Source organism: Nicotiana tabacum, chromosome 7 (assembly GCF_000715075.1).
Source record: "Nicotiana tabacum cultivar K326 chromosome 7, ASM71507v2, whole genome shotgun sequence".
In the NCBI taxonomy this organism is placed as follows: Eukaryota; Viridiplantae; Streptophyta; class Magnoliopsida; order Solanales; family Solanaceae; genus Nicotiana; species Nicotiana tabacum.
Window position 1 is genome coordinate 101,342,562 of NC_134086.1, and position 18,067 is coordinate 101,360,628.

General features: G+C 35.0%; 1 protein-coding gene across 5 annotated transcripts; it reads left to right on the top strand.

The window, feature by feature from the left end:
- The first annotated feature begins 6,904 nt into the window (after positions 1-6,904).
- On the top strand, positions 6,905-12,124 carry LOC107806682 (transcription factor UNE10-like). Of its 5 annotated transcripts, none has more exons than XM_016630884.2 (6): positions 6,905-7,322; positions 7,580-8,237; positions 8,442-8,543; positions 8,910-8,975; positions 11,112-11,501; positions 11,843-12,124. In XM_016630884.2, the coding sequence occupies exons 1-6, from the start codon at positions 7,222-7,224 to the stop codon at positions 11,927-11,929; spliced, it is 1,404 nt and encodes a 467-aa protein (XP_016486370.1). In that variant the 5' UTR covers positions 6,905-7,221; the 3' UTR covers positions 11,930-12,124. The 5 variants fall into 5 exon arrangements, with proteins under 5 accessions (XP_016486370.1, XP_016486371.1, XP_075073514.1 ...); XM_016630886.2 differs by having other exon boundaries at positions 7,013-7,176; XM_016630885.2 differs by lacking the exon at positions 8,910-8,975.
- The last annotated feature ends 5,943 nt before the right edge of the window (positions 12,125-18,067 follow it).

Here is an 18,067-nt window from a genome sequence, read left to right on the forward strand (position 1 = left end):
CAAGCCCAAGGGGTTCCGGCGTCAAATGATGAGGTAACTCATTTGGCAAAGGAGAATGCTGATCTCAGGGCGCAAGTAGATAACCTGAAAGCAGCACTGCTCAAAGAGCAAAAGTCGGCCAATGCCCGAATAGACCTTGTTCTCCAAACACTTGCTGCAGCCTCCAAGCCTTCTAATCCTAGTGCCCCTTAAGTATCCCTTCAGTGACCAGATTCTGGAAATGTTCTTCAGTTTCATTTTTTGTTCTGTTGGCAGATGTTTTGTTTTCTTTTTTTTTATATGGTTGGGATGAAACACTAATGCTCCCGTTCTAACAAGTCCAATGTTGCCTTTTGCTTTTTTAAAGTAAAGGCATATTAAAGTTTTATTAATATCAATTATATCCTCTTTTGTTATATTAGTACTTTACTTCTGTGTTTCTATTCTCTATCATGTTTGTGTGCATATATGTGGCATGAGTTAGCTTAGCTGGACTTCTTTTGTTGTTCTTCTGTTTGTGTTTTTTAATGATGCCAAAAGGGGGGAAATAATAGTATAATGTGACCATCAACTCAGGGGGAACACATGTGTTTGAAAGGGCATAGAGTCAGGGGGAACCTGTGTTCTCCTGTTTCTTAATCTGGTTCTTACTGCTCTAAATCCACACTCTATAAATGTTAAGTTTGTCATCATCAAAAAGGGGGAAATTGATAGGTTTTAAATATTCTTGCCTTATGTTTTGATGATCTAACAAACTTACTGTTAAGAACCAGATAGGGGACCTGACCTACTTGGATTATTCTGCGAGCTTAACGAATTCCAGCTAAAGGTGAACTGATACAGCTTCAGGAGCTAGGAACCCAAACAAGGACCTGATACCCTTGTGGTTTCCTCATAGCAGTACAAAGTCAATGGGACACAGCTAGAAACGAAGTGACTGCCTGCAGTGTTTTCTGCCGCACTACACTGTTTCCAGCGCCCACTCATTTTCTGACCAACTAAAGTGCTCACATCATTTCAAGTGATATGATCAAGGTGTACTAATAATGAGTTTATATTAAAACATCACATGAATGTTTCAGTTCCTCATTCAAACATTTTGGCAAAAATAGAGAAATCAATCCTCACGAGCTTGAAGAACAAAGTTGAACGCAACTACGGACCAGTCCCTAAAGTTAGCTTGTTGTTTTCCTAGTTGAGTTGTAACTTTGTAGTTGTACTTATTGTATATCTTAAATTGCTTAGCTAGAAGCGTTGATTAGGAATCCTCTTGTAAATCCGTAAACTCCTTGAGTTTATGTTGTGACTAGTTTAATTAAAAGCAAAAGCCTTTGTGACTGTAGAGTGACAAAGTGGCTTGTGGTGAGAGCATCACAAGTTAGTAAAAGTCTTTGTTACTAGAGAGTCACAAAGTGTCTTGTGGAAAGAGTACCACAACTTAGTTGAGTAAATTCTTTGTAATGGAGTCATTACAAAGTGGCTTGTAATAGGTTTTTACAAATTAGTGAAGTTGAAAGCCTACAGGTGTAGGTTGTGGTTTTTGATCCCCTTGTGTGGTATTTTTCCACGTAAAAATCCTCTGCCTTATTTACTTGCAGTTCTGTTAGCATTCTTAGCAGAATCTCGTAGAGGACTAGGTACTCTACTGTTTGGTGGACTCACACAAACTAACACTACGTGAACCTAGTGCTCTGATACCATGTTGCCATGACCCAATTCTATTATAGGTGGTGATGGTACCTAGTGCCCTTACTAGGCAAGCCAACAGTGAACAATCTAGTGATTTCCCAGTTTATTAAGTTTTCCAAGTAAATAAATTTCCTTAATTTAAAAAATTTAATAAATAACATGTTTAAAATAATTAAAACGAGAGCAGCTGAGTGCAATCATACCATAGAGATAAAAGCAAAACTGCAAGTCTACTAGTGTGTGTGCCAAGACCTGGTATCATAAGTGTATGGGCTACTAGTAGAATATACAAAATTTTACTACTCTACTATCTGAAATGAAATAGATAGAACAATATACAAAGAAAGACTCTTGCTGCTGCGGAACAGCTCGGAAGGGCAACTCATTGTGTAGTCTCGTAATAGGGATCAAGTATGCGCCCGGACTGATATCCAGATACACCTGCCTCAGATCCTATACATTTAAGTGCAGAAGTGTAGCGTGAGTACATAAATAACATGTACCCAGTAAGTATCCAGTCTAACCTCGAAGAAGTAGTGACGAGGGGTCGACTTTGACCCTTAATAACAATAAGATGTCAAAATAATAACTAAGCATGGATTACATAAATATAGCAGAAAACTCACTAACAGGAATAATAAACACTTTCTCCGCTAAAGATATATCTCAAGTTTACTTTCCATCATTTAACAATTTATATCTCAAATAAATAAACATTATAATTATAAATGGATTCCAAAGATTTATCATGTGCAAATTATGCCAAGATCGTACGGTCCAATCCAACATAATAATATTTCAATTGTGCACTGTCGAGGGTCGAACGACACGAATCATAGATGCATCTATCTGCTACCGAGGCATTTGGCCCGCTCTACAATAGAAAATACTTTAAAGAAATACAAATTCTCAATGACAGTCAAGTGTCCCATTCACAACTTCAAGTAAGTGAAATTTAACCTTTTACAATTCTTTTATCAATTTTTAATATGACTTAGGCAATTAAGTTAACAAGCAGGGTGCAACCCATTTCAAGTATGGCATGATATGGGTCCTAGACTACTCGGACAATAGCGTAATTAGTATCTACATACAGACTCTCGTCACCTTGTACGTATGTAGCCCCCACAAATAGGAGCACATATTAATTAATTCACCCATGGAGTTAATTTCCTCTTACAAGGTTAGAAAAGAGACTTACCTCGTCTCAAAGCCTACTTTTCGGTCCAAGATTGTGCCCAAATCCTCAAATTCGGTGTCAAACAATCCCAAACTAGTCAAATTGTATATAAATTAATCAATACATGTTCAAAAGTTCATATGTCAACTATTGTAGTGATTACCCAGCCCTAAATGCAAGATTCCTAAAATTCACCCCTGACCCACGTGCCCGAATTTCGGAAATTTTTGAAGAAAGTTGTTACTCATAACCTCATGAACTCAAATATATGATTTTCACTAAATTCCATAATTAATTTCGTGGCTTAAATCCCTTTATATCAAAAACATAGGTTTTTCATCTAACCCATAAATTCACAAATTTACATGTTAAAATCTATACATAATCTATGTATTAAACTCACATTAGGTAGAAATTACTTACCCTCAATAGCTAGGTTGAAATCCCCCTTTTTGAAGCTCCAAAATTGCCCAAGTGAGTGAAAAATGAGAGTCAAATGCCTAAGTCCCGTATTTAAAACAAGGTTTCTGCCCAGCTGAACGACCTTCTTCGCGAACGCGGAAGAACCCTCGCGTTCGCGAAGGCCTAAATTTACTGAGCATTGCGAACGAGACAACTCGTTCACAAATGTGAAGAGCAAAGTCAACTGGCCCTCACCAGCCCCATTTCCTATACGCGAACACGAGTTGGGTTCACGAACGCGTGAGCCGGACCGCGAACGGGAAGGGCAATTTGCCCATTTCCCTAAATCCTTCTTCGCGAATGCGATGGCTCTCCGGCGTTCGCGAAGAAGGAAACCACAACTGGAAAAAATTTGGTTTCTCAAATTTAGCTCCGGGCGGTTCGAAACACACCCGAGCCCCTCGGGACCCCGTCTAATTATACCAACAAGTTTGTAATCATAATACAGATCTGCTCGACTCTCGAAATGCATAAAACAACAACAAAATCAAGAATCACACCCCAAAACCAAATTGGATCAAACTATGAACTTCAAGTTTCTAAATCGCTCCAAACGCGCCGAATCATACTTAGACTACTCAGAATGACACCAAATTTCGTGTGCAAGTCTTAAATGACATTATGGAACTATTCTCGATCTTAGAATTCCATTTGGACTTCTATATCAGCAAAACCTACTCCAAACCAACTTTAAAGAACTTCAAAACCTCCAAAGAACCAATTTTCACTATTAGGCTCCAAAACACTCCCGGTCATCCAAAATTAGATCTGAATACACGTTCAACTCCGAAATCATCATACGAACCTATTGGAACCGTCAAATCCTGATTCCAAGGTCGTTTGCTCAAAATATTGACCGCAATCAAACTTAGCCTTTTTTGGCCAACCTTAAGGAACCAAGTGTTCCGATTTCAGCCCGAACCTTTCCAAATCCCGAACTAACCATCCCTGCAAGTCATAAAATAGTAAAAGTACGTATAGGAAGTCTTATTTAAGGGAATGGGGTTCTAGAAACCAAAACGACCGGTCGGATCGTTACATCACCCCTATTTATTATATGTTGAAAAATAAAATAAAAATATGTAGTACTTAATAAGAAGGGTAAAATAGGTATAAAATGACAAATTATTCATTAATTTTTCAAACTGAACAAGTAAAATTAAATATTAATTTTTAATATTATGGATAAGTAAATTTGAACGAAGGAGTATATTGTTAGATAAGGACCTGCATGAAGATTTTTATTTTGTTATTCGAATGTTGGAATTCAATCTGTTAATATGGGCTTGGCTCGTTGGGCCAGCCTAGTCCTACTCGTGATTTAGTTGGGTTGGGCTAGATTTTTTGGAGCCCATTTAAAAGCGAGGCTTCTAAGCCCCTCCCGAATAATCTCATGGCCCATGAAGCTTGACTAAGGTTGGGATGGGCCATCCTGTGGGCCTAATAAAAATATTTATTTAAAATATAAAAAGTATTTGACACTTTAGTATCGAAATCAATATTTAGCATTGGTTGGCGTGTTCTTACCAAGTACAAAAGTTACATCCATCATAAAAATGTCCTAACACTTGTTACTGCTTGAAATTAGTTGCACGACTTTTTTCAAACTCAAACTGGTAGTATTTTTTTACGTGAATTTGAATAATATTAGTTTTAAAATTTAACTATTCTTAATACTCAAGTAATTAATATTGCATATGTAGATGAAAGTGAAGATGTTAAGTTAGTCTTGTCACAAGCAGATTTAAATGTGTTTGATGAAGATGATGTGTTAGATATCCCATAAGCGTCATGGACAACAACAACAACAACAACAATAACAACAACAATAACCCAGTAGAATCCCATTAGTGGGTTCTGAGGAGGGTAGAGTGTACGTAGACCTTACCCTTATCTCGGAGGGACAAAGAGGTTATTTTCGGAAAACTCTCGGCTCAGAGACAGTAGATCCATAACAACTACAGAAACCAGAAAAACAGTATCATCTTCGTAAAAGACAACGAAAAAAATGGAAAAGCAAAAAAAAAAGTGTGAAACACAACAAAAATAGCTAGCAGTCCCAGATATAACACTATCAGGCTAGCCGGCACAACCAAGAAAAAAGCTCGACTACCCCCCTAACCTACTACCCTAATGCTTGACCTCCACACCTTCATATCAAGGGTCATGTCCTCGGAAATCTAAAGTCGCGTCATGAACGTTCTCTTGAATAGTTTGTTTGAGTTTTGACTTTTAGTGAATGAAATATAGTCTTGTCTTTCACGTTTTTAATATTTATTGTGATATATTGGAATAGTATAAAAAGTTATTAAGTTTTGCAAAAATTTTCCAATAAGATATTTTTTAACTTTTAAATATCTATCTTTTTTTAGGTTAGTACTTAAAGAAAAAATATAAAATTATATTTTAAAAAATGATGGGTTGGCTGTGGTGGCCCGTGGTCCACATAGAACTGGGGTGGGCTGACCATTATAAGGCCCATTAAAATAGTGGGCTAGCCAACCCAACCTGTCAATTGCTAAAACCCACGTGAACTGGACTAACCCGACCCGACTCATATTGACAGCTCTAGTTGGAATTGATAATATTACCTACAAAAGTCAAATCAAAAGTCAAAATAAGGTAAGGACAATTGAAATAATACTTGATATTAAAATGTCAAAATTTCGTTAATTAATTTTCCCAATAAAAGCGGATGTACCACCGAATCCTAACCCGACTTCCATACAGATTGCTACTTGTAAAAGTTGGAAGATCAGATATTCCAGAATTATCATGTTCTTTTCTACTTTCTCCTTTTTATCTTTTTAAGTTTTACATATTAATATGTATAAACTTCTTATCGAGGACATGACATGAATGGAAAGATGTGGAAGTCAAAAGTTAGGGTAAATGGTCAGTAGGTAGTTGTAAGTTTACCCTTTCTTACCACTTGTATTAATAGCACTCTTATATTTTCATATTCTTGAAGCTTTATTTACATCTGATTATTTCTTTCGCGTGAGCTATCATATTTTTTGTTGTTACTATTTGGGGCTACTTCTTCCTTTTCATCTTCTTCTTTTACTTTTCCTTTCTTTTCCTGCTCTCCTTCTTCTTTTGCTTCCTCCTCTTCTTCTTTTTTTCTCTTCTTTACTTTATGTCGAGTGAGGGTCTACCCAAAAATATATTCTCTACCGTATCAGATATAAGATAAGTTCTATATACATATTACTTTTCTCAAATTTCACTTATAGGATTAAATTGAATCTGCTGTTATTGTATAAATATCTTACACTACTGTATTGATGCATGATAAGCATCTATTTATTGTAAGTTTGACTTAAAACCTTGAAAATTACAGTAATATTGTGTATATAACAATTAAACAGAATTATTTTAATGTCAAAGTAAATAAATTAAAATATGCAAGAGAATATGAACGCATAAAAGATACTTAGTTGATAATATAGTTGAGGCATCTAATGATTGTGCAATATAACTTTTTTATGTGTGGTACTTTTCGATTTTAACTAGCTAAAATTCCTCCGCCCACAAAAATGACTTTAAAAGATCCCCCCTATATATATCTTCCAATCAGAAACTTTCTTTCCCATGGACCTCTCTATCTCTCTCTCTTTCAACTTCACTGTCTTCTTTTCTTATCTCTATAGCCTATATTGCATTAAATTATATATACTACCAGTTCTCTGCTTGTTTTTCATGTTAGAAAAGTCTCCTTCGTCCGCACCCACATATGTTGAATCTGACCTAAAGTTAGCCAACTGTTAACCCATTTAATTTTCTTATATCTACCCTCTATTATCTTCTTCCCAAAAACAGGAAAGTTATATTGAAGCTAACTCTTCAACACCAAGAAAAATACTGTACGTATTGTTATCAAGAAAACATTCCCTTTTATCAATTTCGAAATGAATCAATGTGTACCTAGTTGGGAATTTGAGGACACTTCCACTCCTCCAAAGCTTCCTCTTCAAACCCAATCCAATTCCTTAGCCCCTGGTGTCCCCTCGTATGTACTCTTTTTTACTCTGTCACCATATATTTTTCTTCCATCAAATTTTGTTTTTAGTTCAAGATTTTGATTCAGTTATATATAAAGCTTGCTACAACGTGCAGCACCAACACCTTTTGTTTTCCAACTCCATCTGCATGAGCATATATTTGTTTTTTTTTAACAAATATGGAGTATATATATATATAGACACACATATATTATCAACTTAAATTATACTTTGGATTTACTGACTTAAAATTTTAAATTTGCAGATTGGATTATGAAGTAGCAGAGCTAACGTGGGAAAATGGGCAGCTAGCAATGCATGGATTAGGTCCTCCACGGGTGCCTAATAATAAGCCCATATCTAACTATGGAGGCACCCTTGAATCAATAGTGAACCAAGGCACCCGATCCATCCCTCACCACCACCAGAAGTCCGCTCTCAACGGCAGCGGACACGGTTGTGATGAGGTTGTCCCTTGGTTCAACTACAACCATGTCGTCGCCGACACTCCTCTAGTTCCCGGCTTGCTCACTATGGCCAAGGATGCCTTAGTGCCATGTTCCGCAAATTCCAACTATCACAACCGACCACCATCCTCCGTGCAGGTGCCGGGGCTTGACGGCTCCACACATGTGGGGTCGTGCAGTACTGGCGCCACTAACAGCAGAGACTGGATGGCGGTGCCACGTGTGAGAATGGAGCCCACACACGAGTGGAGCAGCCGGGCAGATATGAGCGTAAGTGGAAGTGCAACGTGCGCGGGAGATAGCCGCCAACTGACAGTTGACACATATGATAGAGAAATGGGTACAGGAATGTACACTTCTACATCTATGGGGTCACCGGAAAACACCAGCTCCGACAAGCAGTGCACCAATAGGACGGGGGACGACCATGATTCCGTTTGTCACAGCAGATCTAAGGCATAATTATGAGCTTCTCTTTGTGCCTGCATATTATTTTCGTTGTGTTATTCTGCATGCTTTTCTTCTTAATATCTTTCGTATTCAATTCAACATGAGTCTATTTTATAACTTAATTTTATTATGATAATAGTTGAGATGAGATGTTTTTCTAGAATTATATATATATTTAGTTAATCTTTAAGATTATTTATTAACCGACAGAGGGAGGTAGGTGATGAAGAGGATGAGAAAAAAGGATCTAAAAACTCCTCATCTTCCACAAAGAGGAAGAGGGCAGCTGCCATCCACAACCAGTCTGAACGAGTACGATTCTCCCCCTCTTAATTTTGTCTTTTTTTTTCTCTCTTCCGGTGGACCAAGGGTCTGTTTGGTTGGGGGGAGGGGGGTTGCTAAAGAAAGGAAATAAAATACTACTCCATCCGTTTCAATTTATGTGAACCCATTTGATTGGGCACGGAATTTAAGAAAAGAAAGAAGACTTTTGAACTTGTGGTGTAAAATGAGGCACATATATTTTGTGTGGCTATAAATCATTGCATAAAGGTAAATTGTTTCCAAATAATGAAAGGGGTCATTCTTTTTAGTACAGACCAAAAAAGAAATAGGTTCACATAAATTAAAACGGAGGGAGTACATATTTTTGGCTTGATATGTTTTTTTATTTAATAGAAAAGAAGAGACAAGATTAATCAAAGGATGAAGACACTGCAGAAGATGGTTCCAAATTCGAGTAAGGTAATGGAATTGAGAGACTATTAATCTTTTTACGTGTATTATTTTCTATGAAAATTCTAGTAGATAGAAGTTCATCCTCATCTAATTCCATCGTGGTCCGATATATAATCGTTTTGACTAAGTGAATTAATTTGTTTAGAGATATTTGCTTGTATGGAAAACTAAAAATAATTTATAGTAGTGCTTTTTGTTTTTCCCCCTCCGAATTCGCCTATATGGTTTCAATTAATAGATTACTAATTAAGCAAATATTTTAGAGAGAAATAAAGTATAATAGATAATTCGCTTAAAAATATGGATTGACGGTAACATATAAATCTTCTATCATAATTTATGTGATACATTTTTTTTAAAATTTTATATAAAAAATTGATTATTTTTAAAAAAAATTAATTCAACTTCAAACTTTCTATTTTACTTTTAATGATATGATTTATAATAATAAAAATATCTATGATTTAGATCATAAGTTTTTAAAAAATAATTTCTTAAATTTTGTGTCCAATTAAGCACCTTCGCATAAATTTTTTATGCGACGAGGAATACACGATTTATATCACATAATTAGCATATTATTCCTTTCCCGTTGTTCGGAACTCTAAATTTCAGAAACTTGCTCATTCTTGATGAATTGCTTCCCTCAAACTCAACTTTGTTGGAAATAGTAGCATGTTTTGACCGAGCCGTAAAAATCTAACTTATTTTGAGATTTTTTTTTTCAAAGGTAATTTTGGTGAGAAGCAGTTTGTGTTTGGTTAATTAATTTGAAAGCACTTCTAAACAACATTTAGTTGTTTGACCAAACTTTTAAAAACTATTTCTAAGTGTATTTTTCTCAAAAGTATTTTTTGGTGCTTTTGGAAAGAAGCTATTTTTTTCTGCTTCTCCAAAACTGATTCGCTTCTCCTCAAAAACACTTTTTTTTTCTTCAAAAGTTTGGCCAAACACTTTAACTTTGAAAAAAAAAATACTTTTTGATTTAAAAAAAATGATCTTGCAAAATGGAAGAAACTTGGCCAAACAGGCTATTAGGTATAAATTGAGCTAATGATAATTCAAAATTATGTACAATGTGTACCTAAAGTGAGCACGAATCCTTATAAATTTGCAGATATAGTATGTGTCCCAATCCTTTTTTGTAAGTATCAATGGTAGGTAGAAATGTTAGATTACCCCTTAGTGGAAAAAAGGAAATTCAAGCATCATTGGAAGTCAATCCAAACCAAAAAAATCAACTGTTTTAATGGAAGTGTCAGTGAAGATTGGCTATAAGAGAGCAGCCTTATGAAACAATACAAAAAGGTAGTAGTCGTAGCTAGTTCAATAGTGGAGGTTAATGAGTGAAAATAATAGGACTGGAGACAATTTAGTGGAAAGTGGTCCTAAAACATTGAGTGTGAATATATGGGAAAGGATCCAAATTCTAATGATCTAAGTCCACACATATACTGTCCTGAAGGAGACAACTCGACAAATGTTTGTTGGTTGAGAAGACAATCTTGTTCTACCACATAGTAAATCTGAGGTAGGGGCCTTAAACAACCCTCTTTAATTTGCGGTTATCTTGTTTCAACCATTTGTTTTGCTGAGCTTTCTACATTTATACCTTTCCAAAATACATATGGCCATCTTTGGCTAGAAATTTATTTTAAATAAATTTTAATTTAAAAAAAGCTTTTTTGTTCATATTATTTTACTTTTAAGATTCTTGCACACTCTTTAAGAGAAATATAAAATATTTTCGTTAGTGAGTCTATCTGACACAAATCTAAATCAATTGACTAATCGTTTTTTAAAGGATGATTGACGAGATGATTGAGATTTCTTCACTTGTAAGAGGTTTGGTTTTAAGTATTGGAAATTTTAAAAAAAACGTATTGACAGAGTACATTTTATTCCCTTGGTGGCCGTGGTTACCAGGATTAGGATACTAATCTCGGTATAAAATTTGGGAATAAATACTGAGATATTGGTATTATTTATGAGATAATAATAACATGATAACTTTGTTAGCAACCAAAAGACACCTTAGTATGCTACATAATCGAAATTAATTGACCCATGAAATTCCGGTAAAGGTTAATTAAAAAAAGAGAAGTAATGTCCTTTTTTGCCTCTTTTTTTATTTTATTGCAGACTGATAAAGCATCAATGCTAGATGAGGTGATAGAATATCTAAAGCAACTGCAATCTCAAGTGAATATGATGAGCAGAATGAACATGTCACCGGCCATGATGTTACCATTAGCTATGCAACAACAGCTTCAAATGTCTATGATGGCTGCACCCATGGGCATGGGTATGGGTATGGGTATGGGCATGGGTATGACCGGTGTTGCCGGAGTTTTGGATATCAACACCCTTAGCCGCCCCAATATCACCGGACTTCCTCCCTTTCTCCACCCTACCGCTGCAGCCGCCGCCGCTTTTATGCAGCCTATGACCTCCTGGGATGGCTCCACTGACCGTCTCAATGCTGCTGCTGTCCCCGATCCTTTAGCTGCCTTACTCGCTTGCCAATCACAGGTAAAACACTAAGGAATTTAAGTTATATACACCGACTGTTTAAGAAAAAACTTTTAATCTTATACTATCAAGTCACTTTAAAAAGTTATTATAGGTAGTTGTCGATAATAAATAGAGTTAGTAATCTATAAAATAATGCAAATTACATGTTATAACGGATCAAATGTCTTTAATTTTCTAAACACTTATACACTATCAGTAGAGAAGTTAAATATTCTGCCAAAGTGTTTCATTGGATTTTAAAAAAAAAAAGTTGGGACTTATGGAGATTATTTCTATTATATTAAGTGTTTTCCTTTTAAATAATGGATTGTAAAAAAATTGGCATTCTGAATTTGCAGCCAATGACCATGGATGCGTATAGTAGGATGGCAGCATTGTACCAGCAATTCCTACAGTCAGCTGCTGGCTCTGGTCCTAAAAATTGATATATAGTTGTCATTTTTGTAAAGTTTTCCAACTTTTCTTGATTAATCCTTTCCACTGGATTGCCTGAGATATTGAAAGTTTAAGGGACACTTGGACCTTTTCTGTTTTGGAAATGTCAGTTTAAAAGTTGAATGATTGTTGCTTCTATAAACAGTTTGTAATTAAATTGATCATGAGTTCTTTTTCTTTCGTCATTTTTTCCCGTTATTTACGGTTGAAAAATTGTATCATTAACTTATACTCAACAGCTAGTTAACATATGATAGTGAGTGTAAATTATATATACATGTAACCTGATTATTCAAATTACGTCAAACTTCCAAGTGTCATGCATGGATAGTGATTTTGTTGTAACTGGCTTCTTAATTAAGTAGTACTTTCTCTCCTTTTAGAAAGTGCAAGAAAGACATTCACATTTAGATCATTACCTTAGGGCCCTTATTGCACACACCAAAAGAAAAGAGGGGGAAAAGAGAAAAGGAAAGGACGGTTAATATGTTGAAATCTTTTGTCAACTTTCTTGAAAGATTGTGGATCAACTAGAGGGTTTTTTCCTTAAATTTAGATGTAAATATCCTTCAATATTTCCCCCACATATATAGTTAACAAAACTACTATTACTAATTAGATAACGATAGGATTAATATTCGAACTCGTAAAAATAATAGTTCAAATTACGACTTCTTAATCACTAAATTTTCTTTCTCGGGAAAATATTTTGGATCGTTATTATTTGGATAACATATTAGATCTCTCAGACGCTAGTCCACCATTTTCATAAAATATCACCAAATAACTTGCCATGTTTCAATAGCTTCTTAGGTCTTTTATTCTGGCATTTTCCTTCATGTATTAAGGAAAATATATATGTTTACTTTGGGAGGTCCAACATTAATTAAAAATAATATATAAAATTATTAAATCCCAAAATATAAGTAAATAAATCTTTCAAGCCCCTAAATTCTTAAACCCCGACCGCATACTAATTACAACAGGCAGAAGGCAAATAGCTAGCAAATGCTTTAACGTGTATCTGATCATTTTTTCTTTGCGTTTTTTTTTTCGTTTTTCTAAAAGAAAAAAGAAGTTTATAATGATTAACTAGGTTAAATCTGACCAATCATAACTACTATATGTTTGACGTAAAGCTTTTAGATTATCACAAGACAGGAGATACATAAAACATGCAATGTTGGCTAAAAGTAACACATAGAAATGATTGGAGTTTATGATATATCATGTCAAACTTAGGTTAAGGCTCACCACAAGTTAAAGAGAAGGTGATCATTATATATCATCATGCATAGACGATAACCTTAGCTAGTCGGAACAAAAAAAGAAAATAAATAAATAAAATAAACAGTAAGTAAAAACAAAAAGGTCAAATCAAAATAATAAAATCTTGGGTCTCTTTTCTACTTCTTCCTATCCTAATTAAATAAAAAGTATCCCTTTGTATAACTGATAGCTTGTACTATCATATAAATTTTAAGATAGGATTCTCAAAATTTGCATTTCCCCTTGACCCCCTCCCCCCCCCCCGGTCCCCAGCATCTCCCCATGTGCCAGATTTTTCTTTTAAAAAATAACTAATTATGCTGTAATTAAAGATAGAAATAAATTTTATTAATAAAATAAAAGTGTAAAACACGAAGAAAAAGTAAGGCATCGACCGACAGATATTTGTTCCTCTGCATTTTTTGTGATAGATTCGGATCCGCAATTTCATGACTTGTCGCTTTTTAAATGATACTAGTGTTTATCTGGATTAATGATTCGATTCAGTCGGTTATTTTAAAAAATTTGTACCATATCAAATTTTTAATTATTCCATTTTGTATAACTAAAATTAAACTTTTCAAAATCGTCTTATGTATCTCGTTTTCTCTTCGCTATCGGTATGATTAATTTTTTGATATTTTTAAAAAAATATATATCATGCAAGAGTCGCTAGTCGAAGTTAGAATTCGATAATATGTTGTCACGACCCGGATTTTCCACCTTCGGGATCGTGATGACGCCTAACTCTTAAAATGCTAGGCAAGCCAGCAAATACAGTTCTAACACATTAATCATTAACCAAAACAGTAATTAACATTAATTTAAACTAAACATATATGAAGTGCGGAAATTTTATAACAGTTTAAAATACTAACACATAACTACCCAAAAGATCTAGTATCATAATCCACGAACTTCTGAGAATTTTCTACAACCACTGGTTTAAAAGAAATACATTTGTCCTCGAAATGAAAAGAGACAGGAAATTTAAGATAGAGGGAAGGGGACTCCAGGGTCTGCGAACGCCGACAGATCTACCTTGGGTCTCCTGTGTACTGAAGGCAGCAACCCAAACTCTTATTAGTGTGGTCCAGTACCTGGATCTACATAGAAAGTCCAGAGTTCAGCATCAGCACAACCGACCCCACGTACTGGTAAGTGTCGAACTAACCTCGGCGAAGTAGCGATTAGGAGTTTGCAAATGCGAACATTTCATCACAAATGCGAAGAATGTCCAGGACCTGCTATCATCGCAAATGCGAAAACTTGTTCGCAAATGCGACATGTTCTTATCGCAAATGTGATGCTAAACTTTGCAATTGCGAAGGTCCCCCCCCCCTTCCCCATCCCCACTGATCGCAAATGCGAAGCTTCTTGGAAAATGTGACCTGCAACATACCAGAAATTTTCTTAAATTTAAAAACACTCCGTAGCCTATACAAAATTCACCCGAGCCCTCGGGGCTCCAAACCAAACATGCACACATGTCTTAAAACATCATACGGACTTGCTCTTGCGATCAAATTGCCAAAATAATACCTAGAACTATGAATTCAATGCCAAAACCCATGAAATTTTCAAGATAGTTTCAAACTACCTATTTTCTCAACCAAAGGTCTGAATCACGTTAAATCACTCCGTTTTTCACCAATTTTTGTAGATAAGGTTTAAATATTATAACGGACTTGTACCGGGCTCCGGAACCAAAATACGGGCTCGGTACCAACAAGATCAAATCATTTAAATTATTGCATTTTCAGTCTTACTAATTTTCTTCAAAAATTCATTTCTCGGGTTAGGGACCTCGGAATTCGATTCCATGCATACGCTCAGGTCCTATATTTTACTACGGACCCTCCGGGACCGTCAGAACACGGGCCCGGATCCGTTTACCCAAAATATTGTCCAAAGTCAACTAAAATCTTCTTTTTAAGCCAAAAATCATCTTTTCTTAAGTTTTTCACATAAGAGTTTTCTGAATACGTGTCCGAACTGCGCAACAAATCGAAGAGAGATAAAACAAGGTTTTCAAGGCCTTGGAACACAGAATCGGATTCTAAAACAAAAGATGACCATTTGGGTCATTAAATATGTACTCATATAGGACTTTAGCAAAACTCTCTAAACATTTTTACTATTTTAAAAGTGATGATCAAAGGAATATGAAAGATGTCCAGAATAGAGATTTATCCCACAATTCTATGGTAGCGTAGAATAAATAAACAAAAATAAGGGAAATATAAATCATACGAGTGGAAAGATACTAATCGAGTTGGGACTCAAAATAGAGCTTATTAAAAGATTAGTATCCAACAAGAGAAATCCAAATTAGAGAGGAAAGATACCTAATAACTTGACGTGGCTTGCTACTGAAGATTGTTGGAATACCTAATGGCTTGCTGCTCAAGATGTTAGAACTAATTTTGTTTTGATATGAGTAGTAGAATAGGTTTGGAAGGTGGGACTTTGGATATTAATTATTTGGTCACTTGTAGCCATTTCATAAATTCAGAACCCAAGAAAAAAACCTTAATGAATAAAAATTATATTTTCATATATAAATTTTTTCGGTACGGTTCGATATTTTTTCAATTTATTTTTATAAAATTATAAACCTACCCTATTATTCGGTACGGTAAGTTTATATAAAAATCTACAGTTTTATTAAAATAAACCTAATAATCGATTATGTACAGTTTGGTTTGGTTGATTTAGCCGGTTTTAAAGATCCATTCAACACCCCTAGTGTTCTCCTTTCCCTTTTTCTTTTTACTCTAATGATTTGTACTATGTGCTTCATTTTGTTTCATTGGTAATTAACAACGTTGAGGTTCAAACAAAATTCTATTACTGCATGTATTTTAATTTATTTGTTTTGCGTCATCAATAATTTAAGCAAGTTCAGTTGCACTTTAAAATTTAAATTGTTAGTTGGTTACGTGACTTAGTGTCTTAATTGCAAACACACTAATGATTGGGTCGAGAATGAGGTAAAGTCACTCCATCGGTTCATCCATAAAGCGAGTACTTTTTCAAAGATTTATATTTGGGGCGTTTGCATCTATACCCGCTTTTTGTATCACGTTTTAATTTATGTCCGCTTTGCAAAAAGAATTGCAAGCGTACTTGCTTTTTCGCATAACTTCAGCATACGGGGGGCTGAAGTAGCAAAGACAATCACGCAAAACTTCAGCATTCTAGTAGTCGGGCCTGAAATTCAGCTCTAAAGCTGAAGTTTTTGTTTTGTAACTATCGAACTTCAACTCTAAAGCTGAAGTTTTTGTTTTGCAACTGCCGAACTTCAGCTCTAGAGCTGAAGTTTTTGTTTGTAACTAGTGAACTTCAACTCTAGCACAGAAGTTTTTATTTGTAAGCTTCAGCTCTAGAGCTGAAGTTTTTGTTTTGTAACTGTCGAACTTCAGTTCTAGAGCTGAAGTTTTTGTTTGTAAGCTTCAGCTCTAGAGCTGAAGTTTTTGTTTTATAACTGTCGAACTTCAGCTCTAGAGTTGAAGTTTTTGTTTGTAACTAGCGAACTTCAGCTCTATAGCTGAAGTTTTTGTTTTGTAACTGTCGAACTTCAGCTCTAGAGCAGAAGTTTTTGTTTGTAACTGGCGAACTTCAGCTCTTTGTAACTGGCGAACTTCAACTATATAGCTGAAGTTTTTAAAACCCTTGAATATGTATTGTTGAAGTTTCTATTTTTGGGGAGGAACTCATACCTTCTGCAGGGATATATATACATGACCAGTACTGCAGAAAAATCATTGATTAACTAACTTTCATCCACATAATCTTTCTGCATGCGAGAGTTTGAAATCTGATGACTTCAAATAGTATTAAGTAGTAATATTTTAGCTGTTGGGGATATTATAGCTCCATAAATGTCAAGAAAACTAGATTCTTTTGAGCTGCAACACTTTAAATTGGGATTCGGGTAATACAATTGACTTTTCTTTTGACAAGCATTGAAGAAGCAGATTGAAAATAAAGATTTTAATTATTTTAATTATGTATAGTAAGATGGCTTCTGAGGAATTGAGTGAAGCCACAAAAGGAGAGATATTGTTACATCAATGTTAAGTTCCAGAGAGCTATGGAGATCACTGGTAGGAGGAGGAGGAGAAAGGGGTCTGAAGTTTTTTAACAAGTGGATACAAGTTAAAAAAAATTTAAAAAACTAGATATAGGTTAAATGGGGGCAACCAAATAGGACGCCCCGTGCAATTTTTACTCTATATTTAAGTCGGTTAATGACTTTTAAAGCCCGGTTACCAATAATTAAGCAACAAGAATTTCCCTAAAAAAATTGTGATGTGATATTTCAACATAATCTTGGACCCAAATACATCATCATTGTTTCTTCATTTTTTTCTTTTGGGTACAAAAACAATATCATTTCTGCAAATACACATGTATGTTCTTCTGTGAATAACAAAATTTGTACTCGGGATATGTGGGAGATAGTGTGCACATGACAAATTATCCAAGATTTTTGTTGTGCTTTTCGTACAACTTTTGGTCAAAGGCGGAGTAATGATTTAAAGTTTTTGAGTTCGAAATTATAGTTCGCTTAAATATTAGTAAGTTTTAAATTAATAATTTTAATTATATTCAGTAAACTTTTTAAGATAAATATAAAATTTGGACTAAAGTTAATGAGTCAGGATTAACTCTCCCCTTGACGAATGACGATGGCCATTGCAAATGATCGGAGAATGTAGGAAACACTTGGTCTGTGGCATTACCACATATTCCCTTTTCAAGCTGTCTATATCGAATGTCTTATCCTCTTGGCAACAACATTTCACCATCAGTATTAGACTATATAGTTAATAGTATTACGTCAAACTTATCAC